The sequence below is a fragment of the Molossus molossus genome, unplaced genomic scaffold (genome assembly GCF_014108415.1).
Source record: "Molossus molossus isolate mMolMol1 unplaced genomic scaffold, mMolMol1.p scaffold_m16_p_6, whole genome shotgun sequence".
Classification (NCBI taxonomy): domain Eukaryota; kingdom Metazoa; phylum Chordata; class Mammalia; order Chiroptera; family Molossidae; genus Molossus; species Molossus molossus.
The window spans coordinates 32,274,319-32,301,348 of NW_023425399.1; the positions used below are offsets into that span (position 1 = coordinate 32,274,319).

The window sequence follows — 27,030 nt, forward strand, 5'->3', positions numbered from 1 at the left end:
ACACTTTAAACTTATATAATTTTATTAACTAATGTAACCTTAATAAATTTAATAGAAATATATATTAAAAAAACAAAGAACAAAAAAGAATTTGCATGAATATAAAAAAAATCAACCTCCTAAAACCTTAAGTTCTATGTAATTTTTTCTCATTAGCTCTATTGTATTTGTTCCATTTCTATCCTTTAAGCTTTTGAAGAATGGAGGTGAAACGTTTTGAACATTAAAGTGAGGAGGTCATTGAATCTGTATGAGGTTTGAGGTTTATTTAAGCTATACCTCTTTGACCACAGGTTATTTTCAGGTCGTATGGTACCCTTGTGTGTATGGACATATAAAAGCTGTTAACTTTGGATACCTTTTAGCTCAAAACCTAAGGAAAAATATTTTATTTTCTCCTTTTATGGTCTGGACTCAGTTCCAGAATCCATGGTCTTACACTTTATCCTCATCTTGTGACTCCTGTATAATGATAGCAAAAACCTATTTATAAAATTGCTTGGAGAATGTTTAAATATCAGGAATCTTGATTAAATTTAAGAGCCCATTGTCTGTGTATGTTTATTTTAATAAGAAAGTAGTTTTTAAAATAAAGAATTCTTCGAGCCCGTGGAGCTGCGCTCGCTGCTGGGCCAAAGCAGCTCCTCTGCTTTTGTAAAGCCATGTCTTGCAATCCTCATACACATGCCTGAGGCAACACCAGATAGATTGTTCAAGCAAAGATAAAATAAAATTCTTTCCTTTGAAATATTCATATAATTAAGGCAAAATCAGGCCTCTAAAGAGAACATCCTCCCCTGACATTTATGATTCCTGTTGGTGATATTTTGCCTAATAATTGTGGAAGAGCCAGTCCAAGGGCAAAGGAAAGGCAAGGTATGGGAGACTAGGCATAGAAAAGAGGAGGGCCTTAGGAACAGCCGGGGAGTCTCCTCTAAAGAGGCCGCCTCTGTGGATAAGAAAACCACATACCCCATTAGGACATGTCCAGGTGTGGCCCCACCTCAGGACCCAGGTGCCAAAATGAACAGTTCTGAAGGGGAATCGGTGGTCGGAGGTCAGAGCTAAGAGCTGGGCATAGCAGAGGCAGGTGGAATGTACAGCCAAGAAGTTAAATCATCAGCTCCACCAGGCTGCAGAACCCAGTGGAGAGTGGAAACTTGATTTGCTGGCTGGGTTCCAGTCAGGCACCAGGGGGCAGCAGGGTATGAGTTGGGAACAAGAGACTGAGAACAGCATTTCAATACCCTGGAGGGAAGAGCGGGTATACAAGAAATGGTACCCACATGTGCGTTTGGGTAACTGGACAAGAGTTTATTGTCCTCTGTCTTGGTTGTTTTTACTTGGTTCAGAGCTCCTCCACACAATAAGATATTCATTCATTCATCCACTCTATCATTCATTCATTGTTTGTTGAGTGCCCACTGTGTGGTGGACACTATAATATATAGTAACCAACAAGGCTGCCTTCTCAGTTTCTCCTGTAGTGAAGATACAGATAAACAACTCTTTACAATGTATCATGGTGGGCTCTTCAATGAGAAAGTACAGGGTCCTCCAGTGAAAATACAGGAGTGGTACCTACCCAGTTTCTTTGCTGATACCCACAGGATAACCAGAACTAAGTTTAAAAGAGAGGTTCAGGAATAAGAAGGAAAGGGAAATATGCAAAATGCTCAGTGTTATTTGGGGCAATGAGTCAAGTTTGACAGATCCAGAGAGAAGAACATAAATGGAAATATTTTTGAGCGTCTTTTGAGATGCTGCTGCTTTTCAGTGTAGCCAAGGGCATGCTTCTTCCAAAACCTTCATGTTTTAACATGATCTTTTTCCTTGGCTCTTTTGTAAATGGTGGCTCCTTAACAACTAAGTCTGTTGGTTGACCCTTTGTTTACCTAATCTCTTCTTTCTGAGTTCATAGGAGGAGTATCAGCATTCATGACTTGTAGTTATCAGGGACCATAAAAGTTTGATTCAGAAGAAGGAAGTGCTTAAAGTTTCTCATTAGGTGACTGCACTCTCCACATTATAGATTAAATAGCTGTTGTGTTGACTGAGCCTTTGGTTATGTCACCTTTGTTTGCTTTCTTCAAGTTGCCTGTAACCCTAAACTGGCTTCTTCAGACTTAACCCTCAAGAACAGGTCTTAGAAGAAATGGTTAAGGAAATTACCCATTTACTTGAGGTCCTCCGTATCTACTCTTGATCTTGGTTGGAAAGCAATTCCAGGACCCAGAATCTCCGTATCTTCAATTTTCCATGGCCTCCCCGAGAGAAGTACTAATTCTAGACAAATGGGCTGTCTTTATTACTTACCTGATGTTTTGTCCCAAATTCCTACCAAGTCTCTTTCCTTGGGGAGCTGGCCTGGGATATAGTGAAGATCAAAAGACCCTTTTTCCCTCTTCTTTGTCTTGTTTTGCTTTTTTTCCTTTTGATGAAGACTTGATCCAAGGCAGTCTTTGTCAGACTTTAGCTGACATCAGAATAACTTGACCAGCTGGATATACCATAGAGCTCTAGGCCCAAACCCAGATTTTTCTGATTCAAAGATCTAGGTGGGACCTAAAATTTTGCATTTCTAATCAGTTCCCAGATGATATTTGCTGTCTGGGTACTGCATTTTGAGAACCACTGATCTAAGGCAAATCCATGGGGCCTAAATTTCCTCTGGTTTCTTCCCCGTGCTCCTGGCTTGAGTCCCCACGTTGGCTATCCAGATTTTATCATCAGTAGTTCAAAGGGTGTTCCAGTAAAGAAGCAAGACTGAGGGAGAGGTCAACCCAAGCTCCCATTCTCATAGTCCCTACACCTGAACCCCTGGGCTGTCCAGGGACAAAGCCCCAGACTTTGATCTTAGCTGCACAATTCAGAACATCATGAAACAGGTGTTCAGGTGAGACAGTTATTTGTATAATCTATTTATGACTGTCACTGAAAACAGTACACACTTAATCTGTCATGATGCTGTTTTGTTTTCTATTTCCCCAGAACCCTTATTGTGGGAGTGAGAAGGACTGAACTCTCCCAAATGTTGTTGTATGGAGCTCATACCTACTACCCAGGGAGAAGTTGTTTTTGTGCATGGTGAACTGTACACATTCCCCATATATTCTGTTAATTCTGGTCTTGAAAAAAGTGGCAAATTCTTCTACTTTTACAGCAAGAAAAAAAAAATTCACTCTTTTGTTTATAAGTATCCCAGATTTGCCTAACTGTCTTATTTCCAGGATTGCTGTATTTCCTAGGGCTGTTGAAGTTAACTCTGTTTAGCTTACATACTTAGTAGTAATAAAATACATTCTGCTGTTTACAGTGAGTGCCCTCTTAGTCAGTAAAAACAGAAATACTTTATTTCAGAGGCATAAAAGAAATAAGATGCCTTTACTTTGCTGAATTTTTATAATTTATTAAAACAAGCTTACTAAAACAGGTTTGTTATTACATGAAGTCAGGGAAAAATCCAGGTAAATTATACATTCTCCAGGTTTCTACCACACACACTATATATTTTCATATTCTAAAAGTTGATTTATCTTGCATTCGATTACACCAACATTTCATTTTAACCATCACGTCTCTAATTCACTATTCTAAAAGTCATTAATATGCAAATATATCTTCTATTTATGAAAGATCAAAATACTGTTCAGCCAGGGGCTTCACTAAACACTTAGGAATAAGACACCTCAGAAGACCTCCTGTGGAGGGAAACAGGCCCTGCTGCTGTCAACCTGTCCACCAGTGTGGCTTCCTGACCCTGGGCCTCTGCCCGAGCCCTTCAGAGGGACTCAACAACCTGGGAAGAGGTGAGGAGGGAGGCATCATCAGGTCAGAAAACCCCAGTCATAGAAAACTACGCCCCCCCCCCTCCCAGGATATGTTTGGAGAGAGAGAGGAAGGGAGAAAGAGAGTCAGAGAAACATCGATGTGAGAGAGGAACATCCATTGGTTGCCTCCCGTGTACGCCCCACTGGGGACTGGACCCACAGCCCAGGTATGTGCCCTGACTGGGAATTGGACCTGCAACCTTTTGGTGTAGAGGACAATGCTCCAACCAACTGAGCCCCTGGCCAGGGCCATACAACTACTTTTAACACAATTTCAGCCATTTGTCATGCTCAAGAGCATGTTGGAGAGCTGGCATGTAGACTTAGGTGTCCTTTCCAAGGCAGTTGCTGAAGGCAAACAACCAACATCCAGACAATCTTTTGAAACAAATTACTTGTTTTCTTGGGAAACTGTATACCTCATTGGATTCTAATTTCTTTGAAAATTGGTCATTAAGACTGAATTTTGTGTGAACAGATATTTATTTCAGCCAAATTAAACTGATCCTAACTATCCCACAAAACCAAGCATCTTTTACACGTCTCGTAAAATTCTGATATCATTGAGCCTATAATGGTCATAAGTACCATCTAATGAATTTATAAATGCAATTCATTTTAGTAATTTTACTCATCTATTTTGTAATTTTAAGTTATATTTGCCTCCTAATTATGACTGTTGAGATGGAGAGCGACAAAGATGAGATGTTTGCTATTTTCATTTTATTTTCATTCAGTTTGTGTCTTTTAAAAACTCCAGGAAATTATTTTAAACCAGGAGGTACTTTATTGATAAATAAATATGCTTATTATATATTTAGATACATTTAGTAGACTTGTCATGTCAAAGGCCATAGGTTTTCTGTAGTTCAGAACTCACAGAAGACTAAATCCAGCACCACCAAAATCTGTTTTATCCCCAAATGCAAGTATAGGAGAGGTTTCAGAATTAATAGCAAAGTTTTAGTTAGTATTATCAAGTGACTCCTTCCCAATGGACAGTCAAGATGTTAAATCTTGAAAGGAAAAGGAGAACATTGTACAGCTTTATTATTCTCTTCCTGCTGTTTGTTCTTGCCAAGAATTGTGGTGGAAAATATGGACATTATTTAAAAAGTGATTTATGTCAAGGAAAATAAAATAAGATTTTTAATGTGATCTCTTTACTTTAGAGAACATTTCTCTCGATTCTACGAATTAAAATCATTATGAATATTTTAAAATACAGAAAGTATTAAAGAAAATAAAAATCACCTAAAAGTCTGTTAATGAGATGTAATTGATGCCTGCTTATATTTTGGTATGTTTTGTTAGTCTTTTTTCCCTATTAAAATGTGTGTGTGTGTGTGTGTGAGTGTGTGTGTGTAAGAAATGTGTATATAACATAAAAATTTGGATCATTCTTGCATACAGGTTTTTACTTGCTTAGTAATATGTTCAGAGTATTTGTATTTGCTTGACAAGAGTTGTGAATATTTTTAGAAACACTTCTAAATTTACTGTTGTTCAGCAAATACTTATTTATTAAAAGCATTGTTTATAATGGGCACAGAATATTTAAATACTATAGTTTATTTAACCACTCACTTAGTGATGTTCATATAAGATACTCACAACAGTGAGTATCTTTGTATTATATAAATTTTCTATGCATTGCCTTAGGATAAATCCTACTGGTAGAATAACTAGATCAAAAAGTATGGATTTCAAGGCTATGGAAACATATTGCAAAATTCTTTTCTAATAAAATATACAAGAATGCCCTTACCCCACCCTCAATAGCATTGCATCTTATCATTTTATTAATCTTCCACCTCTTATATATTTTTTGAAAAGGTTATTTAATGACTTGATGAAAACAGAGATATTTTTAGCAAATGGGAAAAACTGTCATTAATGGTGCAATATATCAGTGTCAAATTTGATTTTTGCTTCAAGTAAAGCCATTTATTTAAAAGCGCTGGATGATCTGATCTAGCTGTCCGTTTGTTTTTAGAAATATAAGGATGTCTTATTAAAGATCGAAGAGCCAGACACCGAAGTCTCCTTGATGGAGTCAACTGACTGACTTTTGGTCAGTGGAAATTTTACCTCAACACTGTGTGTTCTGGAAAACAGCCTTGGTTGTCCTCATCTTGGGTCATGTGAGGTCCTGGCTTATTGAGTTTAACAGGATTTGTATGGTTGGCTAGAGAAGGGATTAATTCTTTATGGAACTGTTTTTGTCATGAGGTTGAAAGTAAAAGATAAAAGTAACACTTAGGAAAATGTATAAATTTATCACTGGAATGTTATATGTTATCAAGTGGAAGCAAATACTTTTTCATACAAACTCATTTATCCACAAATAAAAACAAGAAATGGAGAATGCCTTGGTTGGTGTGGGGAAGCTGCAAAGTTTATTTAACATTTCTGTTCACTGCTGAGAGGCAAAATTGTTACAAGACATCTAGATCCCGGGGAATGATATACTGTAGAAATAGCTTTACTCTCCAAAGGGGCTGTGGAATAGGAGGGCAGGAGTCACCTGCATTCATTTCTAGATGACCCTCCATTTCGGACGTTCCTTTCTGTCTTTGATTCAGTTGAACAGGTATATGCTGAATGTCCATCCTCCTTTTCAGATGGATATGGCAGTTTTCTAGGCCGTTCGGAAGATGTCCAGCTTCAGTTGGCCCAATGCATTCGTTTCCTTGGGCTGCTATAAAAATATGCCACAAAGTTGTGGCAGAAAACAGAAATCTATTTGCTTGCAGTACAAGAAACCAAAACTCAGAAATCGAGGTGTCTACAGGGTCATGCTCCCTCCAGGCTGGATGGGAAAATCCATTCTTTACCTGTTCCATCTTCTGGTGGCTGCCAACTGTCCTCAGCATGTGGCCGCATCTCCACAATCTCAGCCTCAGTGGTCACATTGCCTCTTTCTCTTCTGTCTGTGTCACATCTCCCTCCATCTCCCTTTTTAAAGGTACTTGTGATTTAAAGATGCTTGGCAGAGCAGGCCAGCGCGCAAACAGCTGCTCTTCCTTGGTTCGTGCCGACTGAATGGATGAATGGATGAATACATGGAAGGCCTCCCTGTAGATGATGTGCATGTCCTACTTAAATATTTGGTTCCCAACAGCCTACTCGAGCTCTCTTGTCATCCATCTTCCTGCTAACTCCTTCCATTTCTTGTCAACTTCTTTAGAAGAAGCATTTTACCTGTGCTCTGAAATAAGGCCTCCTAGGATTCCCCTCCTCTTTGTCCCCTCTTCACCAAGCTCTGCAGCTTGGGGACCTTCCCCTCTGCAGCCAGTGCAATAGCTAATCTGTTCCGGTTGCATAAGAATGTAAAAACAATAAGACTGTTGAAAAGCACACTGGCTTCCTTCCAAGAGCTGCTCAAGGTGTTTACTCTGGAAAAGGTGCAAGTTGTACATCCCTCCTCTGTGTAAATTGTCCTTAACTTTCCGTGTTCCTGGAGAAGAACGAGGGCCCTTTCTTGTGGCTCTGCATGGTGAGGTGGTGTCCTCGCAGGTGGAGGGGGCGGTTGAACCTTGAAGTATCTTGTAAATGAGGCCTTAGAAGGCAAGCCAGAGAATTTGAGAGGAGGAACCTTTGGCATAGCCCTGTAACAGCGACTTTTTATTGGTTAGTAGTGAGTAAGGCCTGGAGATAATTGCAAAAAGGATGTAGTTAGAGTGACCAGTCCCCTGCCTCCATGCCTCTTAAAGGAAGTAACTGTCCCTTTAACTTTCTCCGAATTTTGATTACAACATGTACCTTCATTTGTTCCCATTTTAAAATCAATTACCTGGATCAAACTGCCGTTAAACACGATTAGCTGGGTCAGCCTTTTCTAGTCTGTAGGTCATAGTTGGACCATCTAGTATATAAAATCACTCAGCTGCTGCCCCTCACGACAGAACCTAGGAAGTATTTCAGAGACACGGCAAGGCACAGCTCCCAGTTTAAAATGGAAAATGCAGCATGCTCCAGTGTCATTTTGCAAAAATGCCTCTTACCTTGTTCAGAACCCCAAAAGCTGTGAGAAAATAAGTCATAAAAAAGAGTTCCTGCCTCCACTGCATGTGTCTTTAGAGATTAAGATCAAAATTACCTTCCTATTCTTGTTAGCCCCCACAAAATCCTTCACATAATGAGACCATTATGATGAAATTGGTGCCCAAGCCAGAGATGACTATTTTAGTAGTAAAGATAGCAGTGAGTCTGAGAAACATCATGTACTGTGGACTTGTGTTGTGTGTTCTTTCACTGAAAGGATCCTGGGAAAATCAGTTAAATCAGTGAAAGACGGTGCACACTGATACAAGCTTTCTTTTCATTTTCATTTTCTGTATGACCTTTTGTATATCAGAAGTCTCCTGTTGCTTGTGATTCCCTTTAAAATAAAACTGAAATATACCCCCAACAATAGAGTCTGGGGAGCAGACATCCATCCCCAGGCAACAGAAGCACAGACCAGCAGCTGAGACCCATCCCCAAAACCACAGCAAAGGCTGAGCAGGAGTTGAGCCCCATGGGGCAGCAGCACTCCCCAAATGCCAGCGGTGAGACCTGGGGCTCCACAGAGGCCTGTGCAGTTCAGCAGCTAACAAGAGTAGTGGGAAGCCGGAACCCCAGAGAGACTGCTGCCATCCAGCTCCCCGCCCTTGGGACCTGCAGGGTGCGGGGGCACCAGAGAGGCCTGTGCGACCCAGCTGCACACAAGATAGGCTTAGAGGATGTGAAAATGGAGGTGGAGTGAATGGAAGCTACACAGAGCATCTCCCAGGACCAAATGGGAATTATAACTAAAATAAAGACAAATCCTCAGAAAAAGGCAACAGAAAAGCAGCAGGACAGGAACATATAACCAGGGACACTGGTAGGATCTGTGGAGGCCCGAGAGGGTGGCCGGCTAGGAGCCCATGAACAGCAGCAGTCTTAGCTGTGAGCAGCACCCTTGGAGAATAAAGACCAAACCCTCTCCACAGTGCAGACAGCCAGGAGAGAGTGCTAAAATAGCCACAGCCACTCACCTGGGGGCTATGGCAGAGGGAGGGCAGACTGGGCTGGAACTTGGTGGGGACAGCCGGGATTTGGAGGGCACTCAGAGTTTTTGCTGAGTTGTGGCCACAAAGGATGGTGGCCAGTGTGCTCATTCCCAGAGCTGTGAGAAAAAGCGGGAGCCCGCCCCCCCCCCATAACCCCCTGAGATTTAGCTTTTCCCAGGTGAGACAAAGAAATGCAAATTGAGGCTCATTAACAACCAACATCTATCCCATCCTCTGGAAATCCTCTTATATAGAACACCAGGGTTACATTCCAAGGCACTGAATAACTGAGACTACTAGCCTCCAGGAAAAAGCTAGAGGATAACTGAATCTTTCCTGGGCTTGCAAATCTACCTAGGAAAATAAGACTTGACAGTGGTGTTTAACATGGGCCCTCCCAGGCTCATCCAAACCCAGCAGAGGGAGCCACAAACAGCAGAACACCAACACCCACAGGGAAAATTTGGCAGGCTCCAAAACCCACTGAGATAGCCAAAATGGTGAAACAAAGAAACAAATCCCAAATGAAAGAACAAGAGAACTCTATTGAAGATGAGATAAATGAAATGCAGTTAAGCAAATTATCAGACGTAGAGTTCAGAGCCATGATCTTGAAGAAGCTCAACAGTATGAGTAAGGACATCAGCACCATGAGTAAAGATATAGAAAAAAATGAAAACCAACCAAGTGGAAATGAAGAATGACATAGCAGAAATAAAGAACACATTGGAAGAACTAACCAGCAGAGTAGGGGAAGCTGAGGACCAGATCAGTGAATTATAAGACAGGATAGAAAAAGTCAACCAATCAGAAAACCAAAAGGAAAAAACAATTAAAACACAGGAAGATAGCTTAAGAGAACTGTAGGACAACTGGAAACATAAAAAGATTGGTATCATAGGAGTCCCCGAAGAGGAAGAAAATGGGCAAGGGTTAGAGAATATATTTGAAGAAATAGTGACAGAAAACTTTCCTAACTTGGTGAAGAAAGGAGGCATTCAAGTTCAAGAAGCACAGAGAGCCCAAACAGGCCCACACCAAGACACATAGTAATTAAAATGCCAAAAATTAAAGACAGAGAGAATCCTAACGGCATCAAGAGATAAGCAACAGGTTACCTACAAAGGAAACCCCATAAGGCTCTCAGCTGACTTCTCAACAGAAACACTACAGGCCAGAAGGGAGTGGCATGAAGTAATTAAGGTCATGAAAAACAAAGAACTGAGTCCAAGACTATGCTATCCATCAAGGCTATCATTCAAAATAGAAGCTGAAATAAAGAGCTTCCCAGACAAAAGAAGGCTAAGGGAATATATTAGCACCAAATCAGCACTGCAAGATATGCTAAAAGGACTGCCGTAATTAGTAGAAGAAATAGGAAGAAAAATATAACCACACTAAACAAAAATGACAATAAATAAGTACATATCAATTATCACCTTAAATGTGAATAGTTTGAATACTCTGATAAGAAGACACAGAGTAGCTGACTGGATAAGAAAACATAACTCACATATATGTTGTTTACAAGAGACCCACCTCACAACAAAAGACTCACATAAGTTGAAAATGAAGGAATGGAAAAAAATCTTCCAAACAAATGGAAAGGGGAAAAAAGCTGGGGTAGCAATACTCCTAACTGATAAAGTAGATTTCAAAATGAAGACCATAACTAGGGACAAAGAAGGCCACTACATAATATTGAAAGGATCTATCCAACAGGAAGATATAACCTTGGTAAACATATATGCACCCAATACAGGAGCACCAACATATATCAGAAATCTTCTGGAGGACATTAAAGAAGAGATCAACAGCAATACAATCATAGCAGGGGACTTCAACACCCCACTGACATCACTGGATAGATCTTCTAGACAAAAAATTAACAAGGAAACACAGACTCTAAATGAAGCACTATATCAAATGGATTTAATAGATATCTACAGAGAATTACACCCCAAAACTACAGAATTCACATTCTTCTCAAGTGAACATGGGGCATTCTCAAAGATAGACCACATGTTAGGGCACAAACTAAGTCTCTCCAAGTTCAAGAAGACTGAAATCATATCAAGCATCTTCTCAGATCACAATGGCATGCAACAAGAAATCAATTGAAACAAGAACATGCAAAGACATTTGGAAACATGGAGGCTAAAGAGCATGTTATTGAAGAATGAATGGGTTACCATGGAGGTCAAGGAAGAAATTGAAAACTTCCTGGAAACCAATGAAATTGAACACACAACAACACTAAATCTGTGGGATGCAGCAAAAGCAGTTCTGAGAGGGAAGTTCATGGCACTACAGGCCTACCTCAAGAAACAAGAAAAATCTCTAATAGACTATCTAACCTCACAACTTAAAGAACTAGAAACCAAACAAAAAGAAAATCCCAGAGCAAGTAGAAGGAAGGAAATAGTAAAGATCAGAGCAGAAATAAATGACATACACACCAACAAAACAATTCAAAGGATCAGTGAAACAAAGAGCTGGTTCTTTGAAAAGATAAACAAGGTTGATGGATCCCTAGCTAGACTCACCAAGAAACAAAGAGAGAACCAAAATACACAAAATCAGAAATGAAAGAGGAGAAATAGTAACTGACACCACAGAAATACAAAGGATCACTAACAAATATTATGGACAATTATACAGCAACAAATTCGACAATATAAGCAAAATGGACAAATTTCTAGAAACACATAGTCTCTCAAACCTGAACCGGGAAGAGATAGAAAACTTGAACAGACCAATAACAACAAAAAGAAATTGAAGATGTAATCAAGACTCAACCAGCAAACAAAAACCCAGGCCTGAACGGCTTCACATGGGAATTTTACCGAACGTTCAAAGAAGAATTAATACCCATTCTCCTCAAACTATTTCAAAAAATTCAAGAAGAAGGAAGACTTCCAAACTCGTTTTATGAGGCCAGCATAATTCAAATTCCAAAACCAGAAAAAGACACTACAAAGAAAGAAAACTACAGTCCAATATCCCCGATGAACATAGATGACAAAATCCTAAACAAAATACTAGCAAATCGAATCCAGCAATGCATCAAAAAAATTATTCACTATGACCAAGTGGGATTCATCCCAGGGATGCAAGGCTGGTACAATATTCACAAATCAATAAATATGATACACCACATAAACAACATGAAAGATAATCATATGATCATATCAATAGACGCTGAAAAAGCATTCAACAAAATCCAGCACCCATTTTTTATAAAAACGCTCAGAAATCTGGGAATAGAGGCATCATATCTTGACATAATAAAGGCCATATATGAAAGACCTACAGCCAACATCATACTCAATGGGCAAAAAGTAAAAGCATTTCCCTTAAGAACAGGAACAAGACAAGGATGCCCACTTTCGTCACTCTTATTTAACATAGTACTGGAATTCTTAGCCACAGCAATCAGATAGGAAGAAAAAATAAAAGGGATCCAAATTGGAAAGGAGGAAGTGAAACTGTCATTATTCACAGATGACATGATACTATATGTAGAAAACCCCAAAGACTCCATAAAAAATTTACTAGACTTAATAAGTGAATTTGGCAAAATAGCAGGATACAAAGTTAACGTCAAGAAAGCAATGGCATTCTTATACACCAATGATGAACTCACAGAAAGAGAAACTAAAAAAAAATCCCATTTACCATTGCAGCAAAAAAATTAAGATATCTAGAAATAAACTAAACCAAAGAATAAAGGACCCATTCAGAGAAAAATACAGGTCATTGAAAAAAGAAATAGGGGAAAATATAAAAAAGTGGAAGCACATACCTTGTTCATGGATTGGAAGAATTAACATCATTAAAATGTCCATATTACCCAAACCAATCTGTAGATTCTATGCAATCCCCATCAAAATGCCAACGACATACTTCACAGAACTTGAATAAATACTTCAAAAGTTCATATGGAACCAAAAAAGATCCTGAATAGCCACACCAATCTTGAAAAAGAATAACAAAGTAGGAGGGATCACATTACCAAATTTCAGGTTATACTACAAAGCCACTGTAATCAAAACAGCTTGGTAATGGCACAAGAACAGGCATATAGATCAGTGGAACAGAACAGAGGACCCGGAAATGGCCCAAGGTAATATGCTCATTAATATTTGACAAAGGTGGCAAGAGCCTACAGTGGAGTAAAGATAGCCTCTTTAATAAATGGTATTGGGAAAATTGGACAGCTACATGCAAAAAAATGAAACTAGACCATCAACTTACACCATACACAAGAATAAACTCAAAATGGATAAAAGACTTAAATGTGAGTCATGAGTCCATAAAAATCCTAGAAGAAAATGTAGGCAACCAAATTTCAGACATACGCAGCAGAATTTTCACTGATGCATCACCTAAGGCAACAGAAACAAAGGAGAAAATGAACACATGGGACTACATCAAACTCAAAAGCTTCTGCACAGCAAAAGAAACAACCACCAAAATGAAAAGGCAACCCACTCTATGGGAGAGCATAATTGCCAATGATATATCAGATAAGGGGTTAATTTCCAATATATATAGAGTGCTCATACAACTCAACAAAAGGAAAACAAAGAACCCAATTAAAAAATGGGCAGAGAAACTAAATAGGCACCTCTCCAAACAGAACATACAAATGGCCAGGAGACATGTGAAGAAATGCTCAACATCACTAATTATCAGAGAGATGCAGATTAAAACAACAATGAGGTATCACCTCACACCTGTCAGAATGGCCGCCATCAACAAATCATCAAACAACAAGTGTTGGCGAGGGTGTGGAGAAAATCAGACTCTAGTACACTGTTGGTGGGAATGGAGACTGGTGCAGCCACTATGGAAAACAATATGGTGTTACCTCAAAAAATTAAAAATTGAACTGCTGTTTGACCCAGTGATCCCACTTCTAGGAATATACCCTAAGATGCCTGAAACACCAATCAGAAAGATATATGTACCCCCATGTTCATAGCAGCACTATTTACAATAGCTAAGATCTGGAAACAGCCCAAATTTCCATCAGTAGACAAATGGATAAAAAAGCAGTGCTACGTATACACAAATGGAGTACTATGCAGCTATAAGAAAGAAAGATCTTTTATCCTTTGAGACGACATGGAGAGTATTATCCTAAGTGAAACAAGCCAAGCAGAGAAAGACAAACATCGCATGATCTCACTTATTTTTGGAATATAATGACATAACAGTCTGAGGAATGGGGTGGTCCCAGAGACGTGGAAGTGAGGTACAAACCGACAATCCCCAGAAGAGGGGGTGGTGGGGGAGAGATAAATTGCAGAACTTATATGCATGTATGCATGGACAGTGGACATGGACAACAAAGCTGGGGACAGGGCGGGGAGGGGGGAGGGATATCAGTGGGGGAAAAGGAGAAACATCGGTAACAAAAATTAATTAAATAAAAAATAAAATAAAAAAAAAACTGAAGGGAAATATTGAAAGACTTACTTGGCAGGAGTGAAAATGTATGCAGGTGTGCAGAAGGGAGGTGTTTTGCCTACTCTCCACAGCCTGGTCAACCAGGGACGCCACCATATTGTTTTTTTCAACTGTCTTTAATCATTTGAGTCCCTGTGTTTTGTTAGTTTCTGACAGTTAGAGAGAGTCTGCAGTCTTTTTTTATCTATAGATCTGTTTTATGGCACAGAAGGCATGAATAATACATATCATTGTACTGGAAGCTTGCTTCTAACTAAGCTGCCTTGGGTGAAGAGGCTGTGTGTGTGTGTGTGTGTGTGTGTGTGTGTGTGTGTGTGTGTGTGTTTCTCAGACAGACACTGGGAAATGACGTGGAAAGACACAAAGAAAAACACACTGAGAGAAACAGAGAGACAGAAAGATAAGGAGAGAGGCTCAGTTACAGTCGTTATTGGAGACAGAGAGACATGGACCAGCCTAACATGATGGCCTGGGGACAAGCACCTCCCTTCTCCTGCTGCTTTCTGCCTCATCTGTTTGGCTGTACAAGGGAAGCCTTGGTGCTGATTGATGAAGGGCTACTTCCCACCTTAGCTGGCCTGGTTAGAATGCTTTCTCCAGCTTTTAGCCCGGACAATAATGAGTAATGGAGAAATTCCTCCTCAAACAGCAGTGGTGGATGCTGTGAGAAAGGTACTTGAAACATGACCTAATGTATTTTTCGTCTGCTTTAAATTGTTTGGGACTTAAGAATGGTGTGTCCACCTATTCATGAGATTCAATTTTTTTTTTGTCTTTTTGTTTGTTTGTTTTGTTTTTTTTGTCCTCACCCAAGGACATTTTTCCATTTTTTGTTCAGATAGAGTGGGAGAGGGAGAGAGAGGGAGAGAAACATCGATGTGAAAGGGACACATCGAGTGGCTGCCACCCACACGACCCAACAAGGGCCGGGGACAAACTGCAACCGAGGTATATGCCCTTAGCAGGAACCGAACCCGGGTCTCTCTGGATCGCAGGCCGACACTCTAATCGCTGAGCCAAACCGGCGAGGGCTCTTTTTGTCTTTTTGAAATTTGCATTTATTTACATAAGCACACACCATTCAAGAATATATTCCCATAATAAAAATATCTAGCACAGAGGTCACACTACAGATTCCTTGATGTTTCAGCCCCAGCCCTTATTTCCTCCACAGAAGTAAGCAGGATCATAAATGTGGAAGGTTCTTTCCAAATTTTTAAATAATTTACTTATATACACATGTATATACCTAGAGAAATATATAGGTTTGTCTTATGTGTCTATTTATATAAATGGTATTACACTGTTCATAGCATTCTGCAGCTGTGTATTTAGGTAAATGGTATCACACTGTTCATATTTCATATCATTCTGTGGCATCCAGTTTCCACTTAATGGAATGTGTTAGAGACCTTGCACATTCAGGTGTACCTTACCTTGTAACATGTGCCTGGATATGCACATATTAGACTTTTTCCCTTAATGTCTTTAGGTAGTGAATCACATTGATTTGTTTTCAGTATTGAAGCATTTCAGAATATTCTTTTAATAACTTCTGGAATAGATTTGTTCAAATGTTAACTAGAATTTTTTTCTCTATAACTGATAATGAATTCTAAGGTTTGTTATTAACCCCCTTGGGGTGTCCTTGTCAAGATCTGATAATAGAACTTGTGAAATGAGTTGGGTAGTAGCTTTATTATTTTTTATGTCATGGAAAAATTTAGGTACACAGGATTTACTTTTTCCTTGAAGATTTGGTACAATTCACCTGTAAAACCATATGGGCCTAATCTTTTATTATATTTTTAATTGCTTCCTAGGTCCTTGGTCTATTTAAGTATTCCACTCTTTTTTTATTGTTGTTAGTATTACAGATGTCCTTCATTTTCCCCTTTTTGTCCCCCTGTACCCATCCTCCACCTCACCCCAGGCTTTCCCCATACTATTGTTCTGGTCTGTGGGTTATGCATATAAGCATATGTGATCTTTGGTTAATCTCTTCCAGTCCCTTCCACCCCCTTCCCCACTGAGATCTATTATTCTGTTTCATGTATCCATGTTCATCAGTTTATTTTGTTCACTAGATTCTATATATAAGTGAGATCATGACATTTTTGTCTTACTCTGACTGGCTTATTTCACTTAGCATAATAGTCTCCAGGTTCATCCATGCTGTCTCAAAGGGTAAGAGCTTCATCTTTTTTACAGCTGCATAGTGTTCCATTGTGTAAATGTACCACAGCTTTCTTATCCACTCATCTACTGATGGACACTTGGATTGTTTCCAAATCTTAGCTATTGTAAATAGCACTACTATGAAAATAGGGGTACATATATTTTTTTCTGATTGGTGTTTTGGGATTCTTAGGATATATTCCCAGAAGTGGGATAGCTGGGTCAAAAGGTAGTTCTATGTTTAATTGTTTGAGGAAGCTCCATACTGTTTTCCTCTGGCTGCACCAGTCTGCATTCCCACCAGCAGTGCACTAGGGTTCCCTTTTCTCCACATCTTCATCAGCACTTGTTTATTGATTTATTGATATATTGATGGTACCCATTCTAACAGATGTGAGGTGATACTTCATAATTGTTTTAATTTGTAGCTCTCTGATGATTAGTACCATTGAGTATATTTTCATGCCTCTTGGCCATCTGTAAGTCCTCTTTGGAGAAGTATCTATTCATGCCCTTTGCCTCTTTTTAAATTGAATTGTTTGTCTTCCTGGTGTTGAGTTGTATGAGTTCTTCATATATTTTGGAAATTAACCTTTTATCAGATGTATCATTGGTGAATAAGTTCTCCCATACCGTAGGTTCCCTTTTCATTTTGTTGATGGTTTCTTTTGCTGTGCAGAAGCTTTTTAGTTTGATGTAGGTCCATTTGCTTATTTTTTCTTTTGATTCTCTTACCCTCGGAAATGTATCAGTGAAAATACTGCTACATGAGATGTCTGAGATTTTACTGCTTATATTTTCTTTTAGGAAGTTTATGGTTTCTCAACTTATATTTAAATCTTTTGTTCATCTTGAGTTTATTCTTGTGTATGGTATATATGCTCAGTTAATATTTGACAAAGGAGATAAGGGCATACAATGGAGTAAAGATAGTCTCTTCAATAAATGGTGTTGTGAAAATTGGACAGGTGCATGTAAAAAAAAAAAAAAAGGAACTAAACCATCAACTTACACCATTCACAAGTATTCTGCTCATTTTTTGAGCCAATTTTTTAAAGTTTGAAATCTTTCCATGTTATTTAAGCTTTCAAATATTTTGATTAAGTATTCTCTTACAGTTTTCACCTTTTCCTCTTTGTAATTACACCCCACTTTTCATTGTGAATGTTGTGTTTATGCTTTCTCCTCATCATCTTCCTCCCCCCATTTCTCTTTCTCCCAACATTTGCCAAATTTGTATTTAATATATATTCAGAAAACAGTTCATTTTTACTGATCATTTTGTACTATTTTTTGTCTGCATGTTACATATCTTGGTGTTAATATATAATGTTCCCACCATTCGTTTCTAAGAAGTTTACAGTTGCTGCTTTGACTAGTCTACATAACTCAGGAATTATTTAGAAGTATGTCTACATGTTCATATTTTTTCCTATGTGCACAGATTTTATGTACTTTCTGCTATTAATTTATTAGTTGGCTTAGTTTTGGCCAATAAGTATGGTGATTGTAATTTCTGCCTTTTGAAAAATGCTGAGATTTCCTCTATGGCCTAATCGTGATTAGATTTTGAGATTGTGGTATGTGAATGGGTGGCTGGGGTACAAAGAAGGAAGGAAGAAATGGTAGAGATAGATATATAGATGTGTGTGGTTAGTAAACTTTCATTTTCCATTTCTCCACATTTTCATTCATGCTTTCTATGTTTTTTCATGTTGCATTCTTGGAGAATTCTTTGGCTCACCTTATCTGCGTTCTCTTTATAATTTATATTTTTAATATTCTTTACAAATATTTTAAATTCTTTACATCTTAAAATATTCTTTAAATTAAAAATAACGTTTTTATAACTATTAAAAGTTTGACTTCAACAATCTCTTTTTAAATTTCTAGAATTTGTAGTTAATGCTGTTTGGGGAACGGGATGCACTCTCTCCTCCTTCTGAGGATATCAGCCAAAGCTATTTATCCTGTTAGCTCTGTTTCCTTGGGTATAAATTCTTCGACGTTCTGCATTCGGTGTGTATCTCCTAGGTTCTTGGCATTACATACGTATTTGGCAATTCTCCGTGGGTGATTGATTACCTTTGCATTTAAAATGTCCTGCTTGCAGCTGCTTGAATGTACACCACGGTGCACGATGCTAACAAAGGTGGATAAAAGGAACTCCAGCCTTTTCCTAGGTGCAGGCAGCCCCCTGGACAATGCCTGGGCACTCTTTCAAAGCCATCCCAGTCTTTGCCTTAAAGCAAACATTCTGTGGTTCCCTGAGTGGCCTAAGTGAGGAACAGGTGAGAGATGCTAAAGAGAGGCCCAAGGGCAAAAAAAATTCCAGCTACCCCCACCTGAGGGTGCACTCCGTCACCCTGTGGACTCCTCCTGCCCATGCGCGCACCTTCAGCCGGAGTGTAGGCTTGGAGCAGCCCTCCTTACGCATAGGTTCAGGTGTGTGGTTTCTTTATCTTATCTGATGCCATCTGATCATGTGATCTTATTACTTTATATGATTTGAAGAGCAGGGGAAAGCTTCACACATGATTGCCTCTGGCATTTCTTAATGATACTATTTCTCCAGGTTTAGAGACAAGAAGAGAAATTGGGGTCAGATGAAAGGAAGAAGAAAGAAAAAAGACAAGTTATGGTCTTCTTTCATTTGTATGAAGAAAAGCTTTGCAAACATATAAATATAAAGTGATTAACCTTTGATCTTCACTTGTTTTTAAATCTGTACACTAATGAAATATTCTTTCTTATTTTTAGGTCTTGAATATAATCATGGCCAAACCTTATGAATTTAACTGGCAGAAGGAAGTTCCTTCCTTTTTGCAAGAAGGAGCCATTTTTGACAGATATGAAGAGGTAAGGAGGTGTTATTAATCTCTCTCAAAACATTCTTATAATTATTTCATTTTAATTACAGTATTGAATAAATAGTCCCTGACAGAAGAAAGAGCATCTTTGAGATTTATAAGTTGGAATAGTTGGAAAGAGGCAAGTTATGAGACATAATAATGATAATGATCATGATACTGTATTTATTGAGCACTTACCATGTGCCAGATGTAACGATAATGATGCTATAAATTATTGAGAGCTCACTGTGTGCCAGCCAGTCTTCTCCAGTATTTTACATGGACTGTTTAATTTCTCACAACAACCTTATAAGGTTGTTGCTGTTCTGATCTTCATTGTACAGATGGGTCTCATGTAGTAACAGTTTTGCCTAATGAAGGGCTTTTGGCAGGTTTTCGACATGAAACTTTCTGTCTGTTATGAATGCAATAGCGATTGGACTTCGTGCTCGTTGTTTGCTCCGCTGGTTTCATTTAAACAGAACAGATTGGCCTAAGCTGCACGCCTCTGCTCCTGTCACTTATTGTTCCTGCAAGGTGGCAAGTGGCCCCAGGCTTTTTGTTGGCACGGACTCGGGGCCCCCAATCTGTTCAGAAGGTTGAGGAGGTGGGCTGAAGCCTCATTAGCATAGTAAATGCCTTGTATTTCTTAGATTGTACTTGAATTTGAGGTGAATTGGAGAAGAGTGTGTGGTGCATTTGTGTTACCTCTCAGCAAAGTGAAATGTAAAACTGTTAAGACTTCATTTAGAGTCAGAGTGGGTTCCGTTCAAAATCAACTGAATGTATGTGGCAGCCCCTCCCAGGGATTCAGACTCAGGCCTTTGCGTGGTCTGTGGGCCGATGTGACTCAGTACTTGTTGACTTGGTTTTTCCAAAATGTGTTTCATAATACTCTCTAGATTTATACCATAGTTGCTTTGTAAGTAAACAAAACTGGGAAAGGCAAAGGATGGGCCCCAATGTGTCTCTCCTCCTCGTACTGAATTAAAGTGTTGAAGTGACAGCTATTTACATGACTGACACACGACTGCTGCTCAGAAAAGACCGCTAAGTGCATTCTGCTATCAGAAGAAACAGAAAGTAATATTCTGTCACCTGGATGCAACCACTAGTAATTCTCTGGCAGGTTTCCTTTAGTCTTTTTTTCCTCTCTTATGGTTGTGATCATAGAGTAACCTTTTGAAAATATACATCATGACTCCCTATTGTAGGACTGAGGAAACTGGTCAGAATGAAATACAAGGCTTTCCATAATTTGGCCTAGGCCTATTTCTGTAACCTTATCTTTTACCAATTACACACACACACACACACTCTGCGTTAGCCATGACAATCCACTTACAGTTCTCCCAAGAACTTTTCTATGCATGCTGCTGCCTCTCTCTGAAATAAACATGTTCCTCTTTGTTGGGTTGGTGAACTCCTACTCATCCTTCAGAACCCAGGTGAGAATTCTCCACCTCTGATATCTTCCCTGACACATTCATTAAGAACTGATAACTCATTTGTGCCACTACTAATCTACCCTTGCACATATGATGCTGCATTCATGTTTATTTGATGTTTTTGTCTCTCCTACTATATTCTGATTTTCTTGAGGTCAAGGACAATGTTTTACTTATTTTTCTCCGGGGACTAGCAGAATGTCTATAACTGCTAAACTCACTGTAGATGTCTAATATCAAAAGGGATTTTAGATACAATTGATTCCAACTCGGTCTGGTTTAATTGTGGTTTATTTGCTCATCTTCATGATCATTGAAATGGTGAGAGGACTTGACAATCCTTGACCTGTATGGGGATCTGTACTTCAACAGATTCAAAATATTAGGGTAAACCATATGACATTTTTATCTTTTAAATTAAAAATGATCAGTATCAACAATCTGATTTTGTTCTATTCTAATACAAAGTAAGTTTATTGTAGTTGACTGCTTTTATCCACGTTACACAACTTGGCACAGAGGGCCAAGGATCAGCTTAGATGCATTTCTAAATCTGTCCCCCAGGTAAGCCAGGTGTAGGTTGGGTACCAGTGTCACCAAGATGATGGCCATTGCCCTTCGTCATGAGCTGGTGAGAGACTTCACTCGCTATCTGTTAGTGTCCCAAAAGATTTGTGGTTTCTAAGGCAGTTTTCCAGGCTCCTAGGATAATTAAAAAATACTACATGGTTTCCAGTTACTCAGAGAAGGTCATTTAGAAGTGATTAAATGCAATCACTGCTTGAGTACCTGTACTACTCTCATGTAAGCAGAAATATATTAGAGACAAATGTGCTTTTGTGATCAATAAAATGAGTTGGAAGTTCATCATCCTGGAATAATTTTTTAATTTCACATGGTGATTTTCTTTGATCATTAGTCATCACAGCTCGTTCACACTGAGAAAATACCCATTTCTCACTCTCCAGAGGCTTTTGCTGTTTTCCAGGACCCTCTGAAAATGAGGTAAAACTAGGAGTAAAGAAATCATGAACACATGTTAAATACCTCTAGCTAAGTTTTCAACTCTCTCAAGTGCTATTTTACTAGGATTTGAAGCAAAAAAAAAAAAAAATTAAACCTCATAAAGTAAATATGTCTCTTTATAACAATATATGAAACCAGAACGTCAAATACTATTTCAAGTGGACTGTAGCCAGTTTTTTTTTTTTTTTAATTTCCCAATTCTATAAGATTCTGTCGTTTTGAGCCATAGCCATTAAAATATTGAAGGCAACAAAACATAAGCAGAAAAGGTTTGTTTCTATCATTTGTATGTGAACAATGGTGAGAAATGACAGCTGACAGCAAATTGGAGGAATGAGAATTAGAGGAAACACAACCTGAGCCTCTGAAAAGTGTCCTGGCAAAGGGACCACATTGAAGGGACATAAATGCCTTCAGCACCGCATGACAGTGTCCATGTGGCCTGAAAGGTCAGGTAAACATGAAGTTATATTCCAGCAAGGCAGGAAAGTGAATGAAGGTGCACTCACTAGGTCAGGAAAAAAAAAATACTAGCCATGGTTTTAAAATTATATGTTACCTAGTCAATAAATGTAATCAGAGCAACTGCATTTAAGCATTATTGTATTATTTCTGCAGTACTCAGGGATTTTTTGAAGTAATCCGACATTTCAGGAACTGCAAAATATAGCCTGCATTGTAACCTCTGATTGCCCATGCCACTTCCAAATCCGTTTTTTTTTATTTTTTTATTTGACTTTACTTGACTTCGAAGTTACTTAAAGGCAAAAGACATTTTGTTTCTAAGCCATCATTGATACAAAATCTTTCCAGGCGAGATTTTTTTTTATTGCAGAGGACAGAAACAGCAGTGCTTTTTAAAACACATGCAACCCAAATGCCTTTAACTCAACTGGTTTGATGTTCCTTTCATGTCCATTTTAAAGGGCTGGAGCCCCCCTCCCCTGGCCACTGGGGGCCTCCGAGTCCTTCCCAGAATTCCCAGGTGCTCACACTGTCTGGGTGACTAGCCATATCCTCAGTGCCTTGCCACCTCTCTGTCCCCAGTTTCAGTTGGTTTCTCTTCCTAAACCCATTGTACCGTCAAGTCCCAGGAGCAAGGACATCGGATGGTAGCGGAGAACTGCAGCACTCACCGGACACGTTCAGACTCTATCTGAGAGCACAGTGGATGGATTCCATCAGCCAGCCTGCCCGGGGAGTCTCGGCCTTTGCGCTGCTCTCCTGCCAGGATGCATGTTCCTGTTTCTTTACTTTTTTAATCTCTCCCAGAGTCCTTGTCCAACCTACCCTTTTCTTCTTTTCCATATGCCTCTTCTCAGATATTAAAAAAAAAAAAAAATTCTCCCTTTCCAGCAAAGGAGAAAAATGGAAAATTCTAGTCCCTTGTCATCCTGGGCAGGTTGGCTCCCTTTTCACCTCAGGTTCTCCATCCAGACTCCTGAGACCGCCTTGCCTTTTGTATGTCCTTGAAGGGCAAAACATGTGCTCAGACAAAATTTGAAAAGAACTTTATCTGTGAGAATGCTGCCGTCCTAAGGGAAGGGGCGTGGTCCCCGTGAGAACTTCGGAGCGGTGGACGTGGTCTGTGTCTCTGCTGCCTGTTGTCACATGGGGCTGCTCGGCACTCGAAATGTGGCCAGGGGGACTGAGGCGCTGTTCTTCGTTTTGTTTAATTTTAATTAAAACTTACATAGCCACCTGTGGCTGGTGGCTATCACTGGATAGCACAGTTCTAGACAATCAGCTCAAACTATTGTACAGCCAAATTTTAAATACCATCTCCTTTCCCAACAAAAAGATATTTGCCTGGCTGGTGTGGCTCAGTGGTTGAGCTTCAACCCATGCACCAGGAGGTCGCCGGTTCGATTCCTGGTCAGGATCCATTCCGCGGTCGTGGGCCAAATCCCCAGTGCGGGGCATGTAGAAGGTGGCCAATCGATGTTTCTATCTCTCTTTCCCTCTCACTTCCTCTCTCTCTAAAATCAATAAAGGACAAAAAAAAAAAAAAAAAGATATAGTTTTCAGTTCACTTAGTTGGAACCTACAATTTCCTCAGTCATTTCTTAGTGGCAGCTGGACCAGAAATTTCAGTGTTTTATAGAAACACTTCGGCCACCACTGGCCCCACTCTCCCCATATCACAGATCCCAGCCTGGGCCCCCCCTTTTTCTCGCCCATGGGACTTGAATGCATCTGGGGCAAGCTGCCCAGATGGAGTGCCTTTTTCTGGTAGATACTTGGTCTTTAGCTCCTCCCACCCACCACCCCCTCTCCCCTCCCCTACGTGCACATACGTGGGCCAGTTGGTACATACATACAACAGCCCCCAGGAAAAGAGAAACAATTATGGCAGCCGTCCAACCCAGAGGAACATCAGAGTGAAGGATCAGTACCGCCTAAGTCAGGCCATGTGGACAGGCCGGATTTCCAAGGAGGTTCTGAAATCTAAGGCTGGGCCAGCTGGTGGAGCCCCAAAGCCCAGGCAGCCTACACACCCCGGCTGCTCATCAGTGAAGTGAGACATTTTTCAACTATAATTTCCAAGAAACTAAAAACACAACCCTCAGAGAAAGCATTTTGACTTCAAGATGTATTTAACTCCGCAGTGAGGACACCAGCGTGATGGTAAATTAGTTCTGAGTGCGCTGGCGAAGAGGTTTCGATACAGTCAGGAGAGGGGAGCTGACACAGTGTTATCAAGTGGACGCAAAACCTGTGACTGCTCTCGGGGCAAAAGAGCTGTAACCTCAGTGGTTGTCTCTCCACCAGGCACAAATCACGTGCATCACTATAGAACAGAAAACAGCTGTTGGTTTATCTACCTAACTTCAAGAACCTGGGCCCAAACAATAGAAGACAGTAAGCCAAACAGGTGTATTCTTAGAGAAAGAGGCATTCTCGTGTGGGTCTCTAGATAGTGCTCTTATATAACCTTGAAAGAATATAGAGCCAGCTTCTTAGGTTGTCCCCAAGTTGTGGATAATTTAAACTGAATCGTACCTGCAGGGCCAGGATATTGGGCTCATGACTTGTATTTACAGTGAAGGATACTTACATAGCCATCATAATGGTAGTGATCATGATATTTGTCATTCAGCTTTTGGAATCAACCTAACGGTAGGCAAAACAGTGAATTATTATGGACAAATTATTATTGAATGAAGAAGTTATTAACTTGATGTAAAGTAAGGATGCAGACAGATGTTGGAAAACATGAGGAGTTAGAGACATGGAGGGAAGACCAGAAGGTCATTCTCAGTGAGAGGTAATGTTGATATAGTTGATGGTGCATGGAGTCGAGGCTTGTGTCTATTATTTTAAGTGTAAAAGTTGCCAATTACAACACCAAAAATAATATAATTTCAAATTTGGAGTAAGGGGGAGCTGGGGAAGAAGTAGGGAAATGAGTTAAATGGAGTTCAATTTCTGAATATTTATTCTACGGAGCCTGGCGAATATTAGTTCAGTGTATGGCTGCTTTGCTGGGACATTTAAAACAAAACAAAAAAATGTGTTGCTATCACTTTGTTATACACCAAATTAAGTCCGGATGTCTCCGTTGAAACTGCAGGCCCTCAGCAAACAGCCCCCGATGCTCTGCCGGCCTCACCCCTCTGCGTTCTCCTCAGTCGGGTTGTGATGAGGAAGGTGGAGGGTTGTGCTCCTCAGGGTGTGAGATCGGCAGGGCAGTGGGTCCAGGGGACTGACCTGGGTGGCCTCGGGGCCCAGGCCCTGTTGGGGCTGAGTCTTGATTGATCAGTCAGTCTGCTGATCAAAGCCCAGCTGAGACGAGGGCTCCTGCAAAGACCTGGGTGTGGAGTGAGGGCACTTGGCTTATCAGGCTGGGGCAGAAAGAGGGTGGTGGAGAGCAGCCGCTGACACTACAGAGATGGGTCATGTCCGCACCACACATGGCTCTGCTTTCCAGCCCAGAGCATTGGCCGGAGATCCTGAAAGCTACAGGGACTCTTCAGTCAGCATCTAGCGGGGAAGGGAAAGGTCTGAATGGTGACCAGGAAGTGGGTGTGGGAGGGAAAAGCTGGGGGGGAAGGACCCAGCAGACAGACATGTGGGAAATAAGGGGAGAGCGTGAGTATGAAATTGAATGAGAGGTTTTCCTAACCTGGGGGATGCAGAAGGTGAGAGGGAGCACGGAGTGTTGAAGAAGGCAGGGCTTTCTGGCACAGGGGGCTGGGGAGACTGATGCAGATGAAGAGAACACTGGAGAAGAAGTACGTTTGTGGATGCCCTGTGTGTGTCCTCTTCCTGGAAGGAATGGATTTATCTTCACATTTTCTATAGTATGTGAGAAACAGTTGGCAAGTAGGAGAAATCATGTAGGATTTGGTTTAAAATAAATTGAGCAAAAAGGTCATTGAAAAACATACTAAACTGTCCAAAAGGATGAACAAATGGATGCATTTTCCTCCTTTCTCAGCCCACCACTCCCAGGGCCATTGTTGGCCTCCTGGCTAGAGGGGGCCTCACGTGTGGGCACATGATAAAAGCAGAAGTGGGCAGATGCCTCATCGTGTAGGGCGGCAGCTCTCAAAGTGCTCCCCAAACCAGCATCATCAGCATCAGGTGGAATCTTATTAGAAATGCAAATTCTCGTATATGGATCAGAAACAGTGGGGATGGGCCCAGCAATATATGTTTTAATAAGCCCTTCAAAGAACTCCAGTGCACACTCAAGTGAGAATCAGTGGTGTAGAACCCGAACAAGGAGTTTGGATTTTTCTTTCTGATTGTTATGGGAAGCTGGTTTTCAACAGGGACTGCCATGATCCCATTTACATTGGGAGACAGTGATGTCCGTAGCTGTGTGGGCGGCAGTTTCCGGGGGTGTGGGCCAGATGTGTCAGGTGAGACAAGTGTGGTTGGAGACACCAGGAGTTGAAAGAAGGGGATCTGGAGTCATAGTCCTGCCTCTCACTGGCTCTATCCCCATAGACATCTTTCCCAACATTTCTGTGCCGGAAAAGAGCAGATGTCAAAGTGAATGGGTTTGAAGAGTATTTTTCACCGAAGGATTATGTGATTTCTCACCCATCTGCCTTCAGTTACCTTTCACATAGCCATGTGACTCTTCCTCACACAATAAGAAGCTGTGACTAGGCACCTGGGCACTTAATCAGTTGGTCCAAACAATGAAACAACCCAGAGTTGCAGGAGCCAG

The 27,030-nt window shown here is 40.3% G+C and overlaps 1 protein-coding gene across 1 annotated transcript in view; it reads left to right on the forward strand.

Moving 5' to 3' along the window:
- Nucleotides 1-27,030, forward strand: part of PLCB4 (phospholipase C beta 4) — a 304,315-nt gene that overhangs the window by 119,815 nt on the left and 157,470 nt on the right. Inside the window, exon 3 of the mRNA XM_036245264.1 lies at nucleotides 19,283-19,381. Within this exon, the coding sequence (XP_036101157.1) occupies nucleotides 19,298-19,381 (84 nt within the window). The 5' untranslated portion in view covers nucleotides 19,283-19,297. The remainder of the gene's footprint in view (nucleotides 1-19,282; nucleotides 19,382-27,030) is intronic.